At 49.9% G+C, this 15368-nt stretch overlaps 1 protein-coding gene across 16 annotated transcripts in view; it reads right to left on the reverse strand.

Annotated features, from left to right (window-relative positions):
* The window catches only part of CAPN15 (calpain 15), a 61395-nt gene that overhangs the window by 35715 nt on the left and 10312 nt on the right, over positions 1-15368 (reverse strand). For 8 of the 16 annotated variants that reach the window (XM_075059442.1, XM_075059440.1, XM_075059445.1 and 5 more), the window contains one exon: positions 8442-8761. The exons of 2 other annotated variants lie outside the window; for them this stretch is intronic. In XM_075059442.1, coding sequence (XP_074915543.1) covers positions 8442-8617 — 176 coding nt within the window. In that variant the 5' untranslated portion in view covers positions 8618-8761. Of the gene's footprint in view, positions 1-7742; positions 7784-8441; positions 8762-10779; positions 10954-11928; positions 12063-14608; positions 14755-15368 lie in introns of those variants that run through there. 6 more of the 16 variants (XM_075059443.1, XM_075059441.1, XM_075059447.1 and 3 more) reach the window with 6 other exon arrangements.

Here is a 15368-nt window from a genome sequence, read left to right on the forward strand (position 1 = left end):
TGAGCACATGCAATTAACCCTCACGTGTCCACGTGCCACAGAGAAGCATCCTGCCATTGCAGCAATCCAGGAGAAGCCATGCTGGGGCTCCTCTAACAGCTCAGCATTCCTTCCCTGCAGTAGGACACAGCACTTCCTACTAAGGAGGGCAGGTCCTGCTCTTGTTTAAAGCTCCTGAACCTCTTCAAGTCACGCACACTCTCACAAACAGCTCTTGGGTAACCTCAGCAGACATGCTCCTCAAGGACAACTTGAAGGACGTCACTGTCAACCTACGGACATGGGACAGAGAGGAGAGAAAGACTGCGCGTGCCCTGCCTGCAGCAGACTTAAACACTGCACAAGACAGATGGGTCTTGTCAGCTGCTGTGCCCTCCCCACCACGTCACCACTGACAGCAGCCCCTCCAATAGCCACTCACACATGCACTGAGCAAGCCAGGGGCTGCAGTGCCCACACCAGCATGCCCAAAGACACAAAAGCATCTAAACATTTGCTGTAGGAAAACATAAGCCAAGGAAAACAGGCCACTGTGCCAGGCTTTGCTAGGAGATTCTCTAGGGGGTGTGTAAAGCAATGATGTGCCCTACACACATCATCACATATGCCATGGAGGCTGCTGGGCAGGACAACAGCAGCATCAATGATCAGTCCATTCTGTGCCACTGGCTGCAACCCTGCAGCTCCTGCAAAAAAATCTTTTCCACATTTCAGAAGCACCAATTGTTTCCACATTTGTCCCTCCCCACAGACAGACACAACAGCCTTGGGGTAAGGCAGCAGGAGAAGCCTCAGCTCCCCAGCAGGAAAGGTTAAAGAGGACCCATTTGCTACAGCTGGTGACACAGGTCTAATGGGAAGTCCCAGTGCTGCATGGGGCATGTGCCAGCCAACACCATGGCTCTGAATAAAAGATGTCTCTTCCTTGGTGTCCCAAGGAATCGGGAGGAAAAATACATACACATGCATGCGCACGCGCGCACACACATCTATCCATCTATCTATTTATAGTTTCACTTTTCCAAGGTATGTAGGTTAAAATCAGGTTTTCAGGAAGACAAAAGATCTTGCTTGTGCCCACCTTCTTCCCATTCCACAGTTGGGAAAAGCCCTGCCAAAAGGTGGCAAGAACCAGCCTCCCAATGTCTCCTTTTACTCTAAGGAATCTGCCATGCTCCAAATGCAGGAGCCCAGCTCTATGGAACTACAAGCACCAGCATACAATACCACTCTGAGTGCTGGGAGCAGCAGGGCTTGAACCCGTGCGTCTGGAGACAAAGCTAAGCTCTGTACTGCTCTGGGCAAGGGCAGGCGAGGCCCCTCCAGCTCCCAGCAAGCTGCCGACTTGGCAGCCTTTAAGCACCTGCAGCCCAAACTCTCATCCTCACCCCATGCACTGCCCCGACTCTCCTGCTGATTGTCCCACCGCCATCCAGAAGGGCTGCAGGGTGCATTCACACTTCACTTCAAGTTTCCTTCTGGTTTGAATGTCCTGCTGCAGCCTCATAAATGCCATCTGTAACAGAGGAACAGCTTCTTTCTCTTCAGATCAGTTCTTCACACCTCCTCACGGTGACCTTCAGCACCTACCCCTCGCAGGGATTCAATGATGCTTGTGGGCACGGATGCTGTGAGATGCACCGGCTGGCACGGGCTGCCGGCTGCAATACTGGTGCCTTGCCAGTACCAGGCAGAGTGGGAAGGCTGGCAGGCGCGGCAGGGTGAGAAGCATGGGAAGGTACCCAATTCAAATAAAAGCCCAGGGCAGTTTGTTGAGGAGAGCGGCTGATAAGGCACAGCTACCTGGGTTGGTTGTGGATCCCTAGGCAGGAAAAGACAGATGCAGCCCCAGCTAGCCAAATGCAAACAGCATCAAACCACAGCTTATCTTTCCTCTCTGTGTCCCTTGAACAAGTGCCCTTCTGTTCATGGTAGCCCCACACCGGGGGGGGGGCGGGGGGCCTGTTTCATTCGAGGGAACAAAGGCTTGCAGAGGGTTCGTTCAGTACACGCTCCCCTCTGTCTCCTCCATACACAAGCACCAGCCTGCAGCCCAGATGGGATCAACGCAGCCTTTCAGTGCCACTGTCAGCTTGAGGCCAGGCGCTTGCAGCGGGGGGTGGAGGCGGGCGAAGGGAGACTGCAGCTCTGCGTGTCTTCCCCTTTCCATTTCTGAATCGCGTTAGTCGGAGACTGAAGCCCAGACCCACTGGTGTCAAACTGGATTAAGTCACCGGTCGGAGAAATCCAGCATGTGCTCTTTGCAGCACCCAGACTTGTGGCACTGCACCTTGCTGCTCTCAATTTCATGAAGGGTTTGCCACGTCAGGAAGCTCGGCCATGATGGGTCTGCAGGCTCAGCTGGATAATTTTGGACAGCAATGAGCTCCGGAATGAACCCAGGAAATGGCTGGCCAGTTGGCAGCACCGAACAGCTTGGAGGGGAAGGGAGCTCCCTGCCTGCCCCACAGGCAGAAAGGAGGAGGCTGTTCTTGCCTTCACCTGCCCTCTCACAAGCCCACGACAGCAGGAGCATGAGGTTAATGCAGGCCCATCTCCCTCCAGGACAGATGCTGCACAATGTTAGGTGGATGGGCTTGTGGTTTCCATCCTAGCTCTTTCATGTTACCCTGGGATAAGAAGAAATAACCCCCCCACACACACTTTCCTACATTTTCTCCTTCCTTGCAGCAGCTCAGCCAGGCTCCTGAGCTCCCTGCTGTCATCACGTCCATCCATCAGCTCCTTCTGGAGGACTGAGACCGCTTCACAGCTCCAGGCTACATGCATGACACCTCTCAGGGGGGCAAGTGATTTGCCATGAAACACTAGACCAAGCTCCTGCCTCTACAGCGAAAAAAAGTCAAGGGAGCAATGCAGAAGGGTTGCTCTGGAAAAAAATCCCTGCTCTGGCTCCTCTTACTATTCCCTACTCTGAAAAAATGAAAAAAACTCAAAAAATTCACCACCCACCAATCCCTCTCCCACCCCACCCCCAACATACCTGCATCCGGAAACACGTCTGCTCCAAACACAGTACCAAAGGGCTCTACCAGGCCCTCTGACCACACATTGCTGCAGCACGGAGTACAAGAGGCCAGCTTCCTTCACAGCAAAATCGCATCTCCAGGATCTCTTCCCGAAACAAATGAAGAGAATGGACCCACAGATCTATGCACAGCCAAAGCTGGATGCTAACCTCCTTCATGCAGTGCAGCATCTTGAGAGCATACCCAACGCCTGCACTTGGAGAAGGACCTGAACCTACTTCCCTGGAGCAACAGTGCTCAGCTACTGCAGTCAGGAGTGCCCCAAAACCAGGTAAAGGTGCTGCTTTCCCTTCTTAAGGTTGGCAGTATCAAAGGCACAGGTCTGCTGTGCTCTCCATGCTGTGACAGCAACACTCCAGGCAAGGGGTCCAGGCATTTCTGTTCAGATTCTAGCCAACCCTGCTGCGTAAGATGAGGACACATGCTCCAACTGACTCTCCGCCCTTGCTTTTGTCCTCTCTTTGGAGAGGGTAAGCAGGCAGGATAGCTCTCTTACCTGCACTTGTGGGAAATGGAGATGGGGTAGGTTGGGGGCAGATGGGGAGCAAAGGGAGAGTTTGCCTGGGTACCTGTTGAGAACTTTGGTCGCTGCTACTCTGTGCCATCCTCGAAGTTCTTCATGGCTCCAGAGCTATAAATAGCCTCAATTTAAACAACTAAGAGGCTTTGTGAGTGAGCGGACTGCTGGAGCAGCCAACATGGAAAGCGGATGGGCAGGACTGGAAGCCTCAGGCGGATGAAAAAGCATACTATGCTGCCAACTCCTTGGCGCTGCACACTTTCTTGAGCAAGACACTATTCCAGCTGCTGCGTGCTTGGTGAGAACTGGCAAGCAAATAGTTACAAGCCCAATGTTCCCATCAAGCAGGTATCCACGACAACCTGCAGCATCATTACTCTACCAAATCCCAGCTGAACTTCGATGCCACAACAACTTCCAAAGGGAGCACAACCTGCACATGGATGTATCCGCCTCACTGCAGCACCTGGGGAACACAAGCTCCACTCTGGTGTGATGAACAGGCATGTCCTGAATATCAGAGCTGCTGTTAGTACCCTTGTGGCTTGGAAGAGTGGTCTCTTTTTCCTGCCTCATCCCTCTTCTGTGGATATAGAGTCAGAGCAGATTTTGGTTATCCCCAGCTTTTCCACAGCCACACGTCTCTGTTCTTTGCATGGAGGCTTTGGAGGAGAGTTGGACCAGCTGGACCCCAGACAGCCCTTCTAACCTCAACCAGTCTGTCATTCTTGCAAGATGCAAAATCAACTCTCTGAGCACACCCAAATCCAAGCAGGTTGCTGATAAAAAACAAGGAACTGTGCCTGCCCCAACCCCAGCTCTGTCAGGGTAACTATACTCCAAAGGGCACAGATGCTGGCTCGCCGAGGCTGTCAGACCTCCTGAGGCTGATGCCCGACCTGAGGTCCGATGACAGAAAACAGAAGCAGGGAAACCCTGCAGAGTCGCGTGATGCTTTGTCAGTAGCTTTTCTTCCCAGACATCTCAATTCTCCTCTGGGCCTTTGTTTCCCCAACAAGAAACATCCTCCAGACACCAGTTCTGCTTATGCTGCACTCGGAGGTGAAGTGCCACAACACAGGAGGGTGGAAAGGAGCTGCACACAACAACATTCCCCCTCCATACGGCTCCCTGCCACTCATCGGTATGCCAGTGTCCCATTATTAACATCTCCACCAGCCTCAAGATGGTCAAAGGCCCTGAGGCAGGACTGTGTGACGCTACCCAGCAGTTTTGACTTGCTGCTTTTCAGGCATTTAAGCCACGGGGTTCACAAATCATGGATGTCTCACTCTGGGTTTCTCTCCAGAACCAAGTGGTGCTTCTGGGGAGCCGGGGGGTGGTACAGCAAGTGCCCTCCCACTAGCTGCCAACAACAAAAGCAGGTCTCCTCGCCTCCCCCTAAAAGCAGATGGATTTATATATTTTTAGCATTTAAAAACAAAATAAAGGAGTCTGTTCTCCCTTCACAGTCATTGAGGCCCAGAGGTATTTCATTCTGAAGAGGCTTTTATAGAAGAATACAAAGCCTTTGCAGAATGCTGTGGGAAACTCCATAAAATGCATATTCTCTGGAAAAGGAAGGAGCTTGGAGAGCTTCAGCCAAACCGAGTGGTGGGCAGAGACACTTAGATTCAGCTGCACAGATCTTGCAACACTTTCCCCAAAAAGCCTCTCCTGAGCGAAGCATACTCAAGCAGTTCTCAGTTCTCAACAGGACCCTCTTGTCCCTCTTTACAAATTCTGGGGAATAATGACTAGATGAACAGAAATACTCCCTTAAATCTCTTCTGGGAGACAGTTCAGTGCCCTAATTCCCTCCTAACACCTTACAGTTGTGGAAGGGTGCACACTGGAGAGGTCCCACCGCCACTTCCAGCAGCAGCAGGAGAAGCCACCACGAGCCATCGTTCCCAAACCATTCAGTTGCAGCAACTGCGGCAACGGAGCTATGTCCTACTGCCAGCACCCAGACTTGTGGCACTGCACCTCGCTGCTCTCAGCTTCATGAAGGGTTTGCCATGTCAGGAAGCTCGGCCATGATGGGTCTGCAGACTCAGCTGAACGCTCTCATCCAACAACAGCCCAGGCCAAGGTACATAAGCGTATGAGCAAGGAGAAGGCCAAGGAGACATGTAACTAAGCCAGAATTTGTCTGGCTACACACAGCTACCAGGGATGTATTTAAAAACAACATGTATTTAAAAACATCTTTGCCCTAAGCAGAGATTTTTAGCAATAAGATCCCTCTAACTAACATGCATATAACACTTGGTATCTCCAGTCTTTAAGTAGCTATGTCCTCCTGGCACACTGGGCAAGGCAGGGGCATGCTCCTGTTTAAAAGGTGGGATGTTGACACACAGAAAGAGCCTCTACAGCCTGGTCCAGAAGAGACCAAGGACTCAAATCTGGATGTCATAAGTCTACTGCTTCTACCAGATAATGCAGCCTCCTCCCAGCTTCTAAAATCTCGAAAGCCAAACAGCACTGATTTATTCCCTCATTCCCACCCCACCATGAGGGAAGCCTCCCCCAATTCCCCCACCAAGTACAAACCAAAGTCACTTGTGAAGTACTTGCATCCCTGTTTTCCTGCCAAGGAAGGTCTGCATTCATCCCCATGACAGACCAGAGCAGGCTTGGCTCTGTACTGCTCTAGAGCAGCCAAAGCATTATCAGCTCTGAAGGCAGCCAGAGGCAGGGACTGGAAACCAGCAGGAAAAGCAAAGTCTATCCCAGAACTCCTGTCCAGCCTCAAATTGACTCCCCAGTACTCCACTTCCTTCCTGTGCTACAGGACTCCAGGGACGAGGACATTCAGAGGCAAGGCTACCTACCCTGACTTGTTCTATTGACTTAATTTTTTCAAGGAATGTATTTATCTGTTCCTCTCTGGAAACCGATCATCTGCTGCTTCTTCACCCTGTTGTTTCACCCGTCTCGCCATGGGAACCGCAGGTACTTTGATGCCTGACAGCCTGGCTGATCTCAGCAGGTCTTTTGAACCCACTTCCATAATCACTGCCTAAAGCGAGCTCTTCCCACGCAATTCACTGCTCAGTGAATCACGGCCAGTCATTTTCCTGTCTCCAGGAACCATGCGGCACTTAGCCGGGATGAGTTCTCCTCTCCCTTTAACAGGGGAAATACATAATTATCAGAAAAACCACTCCTGTCCTAACAGGACACTGGCTTTATCTGCACTAAGACCGGCAGTTCCTGTTCTTGCCCCAACATCCGCTCCACCATGAAGGCTGGTTGTTCAGGAAATTTATTTCCACATGTCAAGACTTCACTTAGTTTCTCAAGCTCCTCCAAGCTACAGACTTTGAACCATGAGCATTCTCAGCTGGTATACATGAGGCTGCAGAGACACAACCTTTTCAGTACCCAGTGCCAGCTTTGCACTGGAAGCTCCTAAATCTCAGTGATGGCTGTGCACGGGCATACAGGCGCATTCATTTGTGAGCCGTCGACACATTCCCCAACTCTTCAAGGCAATAGAGGAAAAATCAGCAGTCCAGAAGGAATAATGCTGCAGGAAGGACCCAGCTCTGTTTGCAGGATCCCTCTAAACTAGAGGGGACAAACCTACACAGCACAGATCACCGACCAGAACTGTGGACCAGCCACAAAGGTCGGTACACACAGCAATAGATGTTGGGAACTGCACAAAATAGCCTTTTTAAAGGCCTCTTGGGCATTGCTAGGAACTCAAGCCCATGATTGAGAGCCAAGACAACAGCTAATTGGTTTCACACTGTTACCAGCTCAACAAGGAAACCCAAGACAGGGCTACAACGGAGCAAAGCATGACGTTGCTTGCCTCAGAGTCTCCCGGAGTCGTGCACCAGACACCGTGAAGCACATTCCAGGACTTGCAGCAACAGAAAGGCAAGAAAACAAGGACTACATGACAGATACTACATGACCATCACAGCAAACGCCTCCAGTGAAAAGCCACAACAGCTCGGGGACACTCAGAAGCAAGCAGCTATTCCTAAAAGACTAGCAGCTCCAAACAGACTCAAGCAAGTACAAACACCCACCCAGGCTGGACTCTACACAAAGCAGGCATTAGGCAAAGGCTCAAATATTATTAGCACAAAAACCGGCAGCCTCTGTAGCCAAGCCCCCGGGCAGAGGAATTTTAGATGCTTTTGACGTACCTCTCAACCTGTCAGAGACTGAATGCAGGACACCAGCCCTCCAACATGAAGAAAAATTCCTCACTGCAAGTGGCTGACAGGGAAGGGGCAGAGGCAATGACTCAGAGACACATCTGAAGTGCTGATTTCATCGATGAGGGATAGAAATTGAGGGTTGGAAACACTGAGCTCTTTTTCAGAGTAATTCTGTTTTGGAGTGTTTCATTCCCCTGGATCTGGTATTCAAAACCATTTCACTGCTTTTGCACGAAAACAGCTTCTCCTGCTCTTTTGAGTTCAGAACCTTTTGCTACTTATCTCCACCCAACGTGGAGTCACAGTCCTCCATCTGTGATACCTACAGTGTAGTTGGGAGGTCAGAAAGAAGAGGAGCCACAAGAACATGGCAAACTTGTTAAAGGAACGGAGATCCCATTCCCAGACAGCCACCTTCACAATTTAGGTGAGTGAGGAAGAGCTGGGATGAGTCCTGCAGTCTATTCTGCAGGAGACATCAGCAGCCCTGTAAAAAGGACATGGCTTGGCATCACTCAAATTGGTGAGAATTTGGCTCTAGCTTTCACGAGGAATTGAACTGAGCCTCTGAATGAAAGGACCCGACACCCAATAGGATGCAAAGCAACTTATCTCCCAGGTGCACTGCCCCGGATTCAAGCTGAGAGGTAAGCAGGTAAGCAGGCTCCTTCCCCTCCTCCTTACCTTCGCACCCGGTGGTGTAAATGCTGATGCTGCCGCGTTATAAGGGCACTTTCCCAAACAGGGCCACTGTGACTACTCCTATACCAGCTCACGGCTGGGTGCCCCGGGTAGGGTGCGCTAGTGAAGCCATGGTCCGACTCCGTCTCTGCGGCCAGCGATGAGGCAGAGCTCCCCATGGTTCCCCCCTACCCAGGCCACGCTGAGATTTATCCTAGGTTAGGTCCAAGCCAGTGGCACGGGCAGTTCGGGTGGAATAGGCGAGGCGCTGCGGCATGGGCTGCTGTAAAGTTCCCAACACACTGGAGAAAGGAAGGTCGGTTCTGATCAAGAGTTGAAAAAAAAAAAAAAAAAACAAAAACAAAAGAGGGGAAAAAAGGAAAGAAAAAGAGAGAAAGATAAGGTATGATTTAAGCAACAACCCTCCCAGTTTTAGAAGCCTATTAATGCATGCTCTGACCAGCATCCCCAGTCCAGCGCTCTCTGGGATGGGAAAGGCCATTTCACTGAATCCAGCTTTTGCTGCCTGGAGATGGGGATTATGAGGGCTCTAGAAGAGGCTCTCCCTAGTTAAGAGCCAGGAGTTCCCAAGCACAGGGAAGCAGCCCAACTAGTGGAGGAAAGCACACCAGAGCCCAGCAGAAAGCCCTTGCTGACAATGGTAAAGCAGCAGAAAAGGGGACAAGCAAGCCTCACTTAGAGCCCAAACCAGCAGCCCTTGGGAATCACACGCACAAAAAGGTTATTCTGAAAGCTTTGGGCTCTGACTGGCACACCAGCTTTTTAGTTACCCCAGCTACAAGGAGTATGACTTGATGGTTTGTATGCGGTGAGGAAATTTTATTTTTCTTGTATGTAATATAAAATATCCCTCTTTTCCTGTTCCCCACTAACACCACAGTAAGGCTGAAAACAGACAGACTGGGTATCTGCACAAGTACGTTTTCTGTGACTATTTCACACAGCTCAATGAAATATGTTCAGCTCAAGCCAATTTTTAGCTGATACCGAGCATACCCCCACCCACAGAAGCAGGTTTGGGGCTTTGACTGTTCTTTCTTTTCTCCCTCTCTCTTTCCTACTTTTTAGAATTTATTCTTTGAGCATCCTCACAGTTAAACTGCAGAAATATTTCGTGTCCTCTAGTATTCAAAGAAGTTTAAACATACACGTCTCTCCTTAAAGGAAAAAGGCATGGCAATCTGGATGCGTGTCAGTAGGAACGGATCAAGGGAACATTTAACAGACCAAAAAAGAAGAAATGAGGAAGAAGAAAAAATTAGCACAGCTGAGCTTATTCAATTACCCACCAGGATTTATAGAGATGAATGAACTACAGAAAGACCTTTGCAAAGAAACTACTTTGTGCCATAAAAAGGCTGAAATACAGTTTTTCAATCCCAGGATTGATCTAAGGGATCAAGAAAGGGCTTGATAGATTACAGACTCTCGAATATGGCACCTCAAGGAGCAGGTGCAGTTTTGCTATGAGCTTAATACTGGAATGTGCCTGCATTAGGCCATTAGCTGGAGAATGTTAACTGCTCCGTCATGGTCTCTTCTCTGTAACCTGCAAAGCCTGGACTAACAAAATAAAACTGAAAAAAAGGCCCAAGAACACAATTTTCCATACCTCAATTTGCTTGTTTTAATTGGTGTGCCTAACTGCTGTGCATCAGCCAACACATCTCCATGCTTTGCTACCCGCTACCTGCCCAATAGCAAGTTTTCACTGATTTTTGCAGATCCAGCCAAAGTGGATCCCTGGTGCTTCCCCTCTCATTTCCTGCTATTCAAGCAGTTAATTTGTAACAAATCTGATTTTCTGGCTAAATGAAAGCCATGTGATGTGAGGGGAAGAGCATTTCCAAGTATCATCAGCTCAAGTCTAACTGGAGACATCAGTTGTCCCACACCTGCAGCGTCTCTGCCTTTTCTGCCGCAGCCCTTCACAGCTGCCCCATCCCAGGCGCTGGACGTGCTCCAGCAGCCACACTGCACAGCAGCAGCAAAGTCACAGGGGATGCAACTAAGAGACCTGCTAGAAGAACAAACTCTGTCTCTTACCTCAAGACTTGGGTTCTACCATGATAAAAGTAAATAAATAAAGGCAAGATGGGTAGAAACACAGCCCCGTACAGTTCACCACAGGCTGAGCAAAACAAAGGGCAGGATGCTCAGTCAGTTAATAGCCTTTTTACCCCCTCAAGCAGACCTAAACTGCCAAATAAAGCAATTCCACAGGCTGGTTCAAGACCACTTTCTCAGCTGACTCTCAAGCTGGAAAAGTAGAACCCTTTGCCTCATTCTCCTACACACGGAAACGCCAGTTTTAGCTCACCACAACAGGCGAGAGACATGCCTGCTGCCCGCATTACTGCTGGCTCCCAACGTGTTGCTTGTGTCTTGGCCCGTCCTCCTCTGCCAGGTCTGCACCAGGGAGTCTAAGCAGGCAGCTCAAAGGAAACGCTCTGCAGGGAGAGAAGAGGCTGGGAGTCCTGCTTTAAAGCGGTGCGGTAAAACTCCACAGTGGGTGGAGCTGGGGAGAGGAAGGCATCTATAAATAGGTGTAGGATAACCTAGCTAAGTCGTAGTGATCTCCAAGACTGTCTGGTCTAAGTGGGCTGCTTGCCTGCAAGTGCTGTGTGAAATCGGATTTCTCCAGGCAAAGCAGTAAATCCTTTTCTTCAGGGTCACCCCTCATGCCAGGTGAGAGCAGCCAGTGAACAATATTTAGGGGGGAACATTGGCCCAAGGAGGGGAGAGGGCGAACCTGTTCAGAAACAGGAGGAGTGGCAGCATTACAGCTCAATGCAAAGCATGTACGTGCTCGCCACGCTGAGCCAGAAAATGCCTTTGGCCAACACTAAACAAATGAAGAACCTGCAAGAAGTAAAGGTGAGAATGAAAACTACACTCTAGTAAGGGAAGGGGTCAATTAAAGAAGCCTACAAAGAAGAAAACCTCTCTGGAAGCACTCGGCCTTATTTTTGAGGAACTTCTCCCACTGGGCAGGGAGATGCCCCAGGAGATGCCCTGCAGGCACGTTGCCCATGCTGAGCAGGGGAGGCTTCAGCCATGGAAGGGGAGCAAACTGCCAAGAGTTCCTCTGCCTTGGCAGGAGGGAGCAGGATTTTCCTTCTAATTAATAAAGCACTGCTTCCACCTATCTAATCAGGAGAGGAAGCAACAATGTGAACACATTGAAGTGCCTTGAGAAGGGTGGATCTCACTCATGGAAATTAACAGTTAAGCACCTTAGCAAGATGCTGAGTTTGGGTTTTGTATTTTTGCCCGGTGCAGCTGCAATAATTACCAGGTTTCAGCTGATGTTTTTTAACTGCTCCGGAAATATTGCTTCCAAAATAAAACCAGATTTGATCTTTCCATTCCCAAGCCCAAGCTCGCACCTGCTTACCCTGATCTGTTGTACGTGATGCAGACCCTTCCTCAAATTGCCCCACCACCACCCTGAGCAGCAGGCACTTACAGCAAGTTCAGGACAGCAAAGCTTTCCCATGGAGGTTCCTCCTGCTGCCAGGACAGCAGAGCAGTCACCTGGAAGCTTCCAGATAAACCCTATTCCTCAACAGCACTCAGTAGCACTGACCCTTTGGGCCCCAGCTCTTCTGTCACGCCACCCAAAGCAGAGCAGGCAGGAAGGGTGGGGATCTGGGTCTGCCCAACCCCCTTTCCTTCCCTCTGGCTTCAAAGTAGGTTTTGGCTCTGAAGAGAGCAAAAAAAAAGAAAAAAGGGAAGTACCCCACGTGTTTCAATGTATCTAGGAAGTTTCAGGATCAACTTTTCCTAGGATCCTCCTAGGATCAGCCCCAAGCTCTTCTCTTTGGCACGCAGCAGGAAGAAGAGACAGAGGTCCCTGGATCTGCTCCAGCCCACTGAGTAAACCAGTAAAGCAGACTCACCCCAGTTGGTCCCATGGGCAGAAGCCCCCTCCTTGTGATGGGATACCCCCCACACTCCTTTTCTTATTAATTTATTCATCCATGCAGCACAAGCCACCTCAGCTCCTGCCTGAGTTTTCCAGCCTCTCTTGGTTCTCAGCCTCCCAGGCTCAGGGACAAGACTTTGTCACTTCATTAATTCCTCCACTCCCCCAACCTATTAAAAAAGTCACCTCTGAGCTACCCCCTTGCTGCACGGAAGATCCAGCAATGAAAACACAGCCAACCCACACACCAGACAGCTCTTGTCTGAGGTGCTGGGCCAGCAACTGGCCCAGGAGAAGGCACACCATGTACCTAGGGGAAAAACATCCCTCAAAGCTGTGCCCAGAGGAAGCCACATAGCAGGAGGCTTTCTTCTAGGGCTGAAGCTGCAAGTACCAGCCCTTCTCCTCCCTGTGCTGTGTGAACTCTGCTGCCTGGGGGCTGGCTAAAATGGGTTGGGACCTGCTACCCCCTCAGCAGTAAAGGAGGAGCTCTCTACTCTCACTCACATGCAACCTGCTGCTTGCAGGGAGAAATAAGGGTTCCTGAAGAGCTTTGAATGTCCAGTCCCCACATACAGCCCTGGCAGGAGCAGCCTCCTCTCTGGGGACTGCAGGATGTGACTCACACATCCTTAAACACAAACTAGTTCAGGGGCAGATGAGTGCAGCTGAAGGAGCTGTGGCTGACTTAGGGCATCAAGCTGGAGGAGGCCACTTCATACACCATGAAGACATGGCCAACCCTTGGCCCTCTACCAGTCTTGCCACCATGCACAGCAGGAGATCTCCCCACATACCACCGAAGGACGTGCATGCTCACAGGGTCCAGGGTAATCAGCAAACAGTGTGCAGGGACGGGTAAGGTACACAGAATGAGACATGTCAGAGTAAGAAGGTTATAAAGTCACAATGTCGGCATAAGAAGGTTATAAAGCCACAGAGGTGGTCAGGCATGGGATAACTAAAGAAGGATGCAGAGTGGAGACCTGATGGTGTGTCATGCCAACCAAGCAAGGAAAAGAAGCTCAAGCGTTTGTGTGCACAGCAAAGTGATACACAGCCAGGCTCCCAGCTCCACAAGGCAGGGTGGCAGAACCTGAGGACGTGCAAAGCCAGGTACTGGCACCAAGCAGAGCGTGACTTGTATTCACCACGCTGAGAAGACCCTGATAAAAGAAATAACCCCAGGGGAGGAAAAGTGAACAATCTCTCTTCTTCCACAAAGCAGGGGGGAAAGAACAGACAAGCAACAAGACATCCACCTCAGACAGATGCAGTACAGACTGAAATCCAAGATGCTAAACACCGACCCAATGAGAGCTCTACAGCTCAAGTGCAGCAAGAGCTCCCGTGATCACCTGCGGGATCTCTGTTGCAAAGCAGTCAAGGAAACTGGAATGCTCCATTTTGAGCAGGTGACTTGCACGAAGCTGGTGTCTTGGTGACAAGAAACAAAGTTTTGCTGCTCTTTCTTCCTGCCCTCACCTGCCAAGCCAGCACTACAAGGCAGCCAGAGCACTGCAGTCTTGGCAGGAAATTAAGGTGTCAGCAAGCTCCAGTTCCTTGCAAAGCTTCTGGCAGGGAAGGGTGGGAAGGCACCTCCAAGGACAGACTGAGGCATAGGTATAACAGGAAGGACGGGCCAGTGGCTGACACACCCAGCTGGGACGTGGCAGGCTTTTTCAACCCTCATGCTCTACCACAGAGCTTCCCGTGTGACTCGGGGCATAGTTCTCTGACTCAGAAAGCACAGCCTTACCTCCCAGGGCCAAGAAGTCTTCAGGTTCACAAGGCACTAGGAGGACAGGCAGTGCACCAGCACCACAAATGGGAGGACAGGGAAAATGGAGAGAAGGGTAAAACTTACCCACCCAAGTGTTTGTTATGGGGCAGCAGGGCTGAGAGAAGAGAGGTGAGTCAGGTGTTCTGGCCTTAGAGGAAATCTAGGGGACTGGAAGCTGCCAATGAGCTATTTTCCAATCACAGCGAGAAACAAGATTGGTGCACTACTTGCAGAGATATCATTAGATGAAATTAGCTGCCTGGAAACAGATTTCCAGATGGGCTTTTAATGAGGTAACAAGATAATTTAACCTGGAGTCCTAGAGCAGCACAGAACAGGACCTCACGCTTCATGCTACACTTTAGCAAAGTCCAGAACAGCAGCACATCTTTCTGGCCACGGACATTAACATGCAAAGGCAAGCTAGAGGATCTTTACCTTCTTTTGGCTGCCTTGAAACTGGTTCTGGCCCAACTTTAACACAGAAGAAACTCATGCACAGCAGCTGAGTTGGGCTGAGCTGCATTTAATGCTCAGCACTGACTCTTCATAAGTATGCAGGCAGAGGAAGAAGTGTTCAAAGCCTGAAGCGAAAGATTGATATGAAAAGTAGATTTATTCCAGAGCCAGCTTAGCCACAAAGCAACTAGCGTCAAAGTCTGAAAAAAGTTTCTTCTTCTCCCTTGCACGTCTAACCAGTGACAGATTATCCAGTGAGCTACTGGAAATCTATCACGGTCACTTTGAGAGAGGGGATTATACAGATTTGAAAGGGCAATCAACATCTTAATTACAAGCTACAGGGAGAAAGAGGGAGAAGCAGTAGACAGGAAGGTTTCTTCAAAATAAGGGTTAACTTCAAAACCCATCTCCATTGACAACTGAAGAGCAGGAAGGTCCTTTTCTGAGTAAGCATGAAAATGGCAACAAAGGCACTGCAAAAGAAGGGTCTGAATGCACACACACTTAAAAAAAAACCCAAAAAAACACCAAAAACCACAACGAAATCTCTGAAACCCTAATGCTCTATTAAGTCAATTAACACTGCTTCAATGAAGTGAAACGAGCTGCTTGTATCCTCCAGTTTACTAGCCAATTGTGGCTGACTTTTCAGTGCAGTGTTAACAAAGCGTGTGTGGCCTGGCATGGTTCATCTCATTAGCAACATCGCGGTAATGCCACAAAAAGAAAGACAAGG

Source organism: Buteo buteo, chromosome 29, assembly GCF_964188355.1.
Source record: "Buteo buteo chromosome 29, bButBut1.hap1.1, whole genome shotgun sequence".
Classification (NCBI taxonomy): domain Eukaryota; kingdom Metazoa; phylum Chordata; class Aves; order Accipitriformes; family Accipitridae; genus Buteo; species Buteo buteo.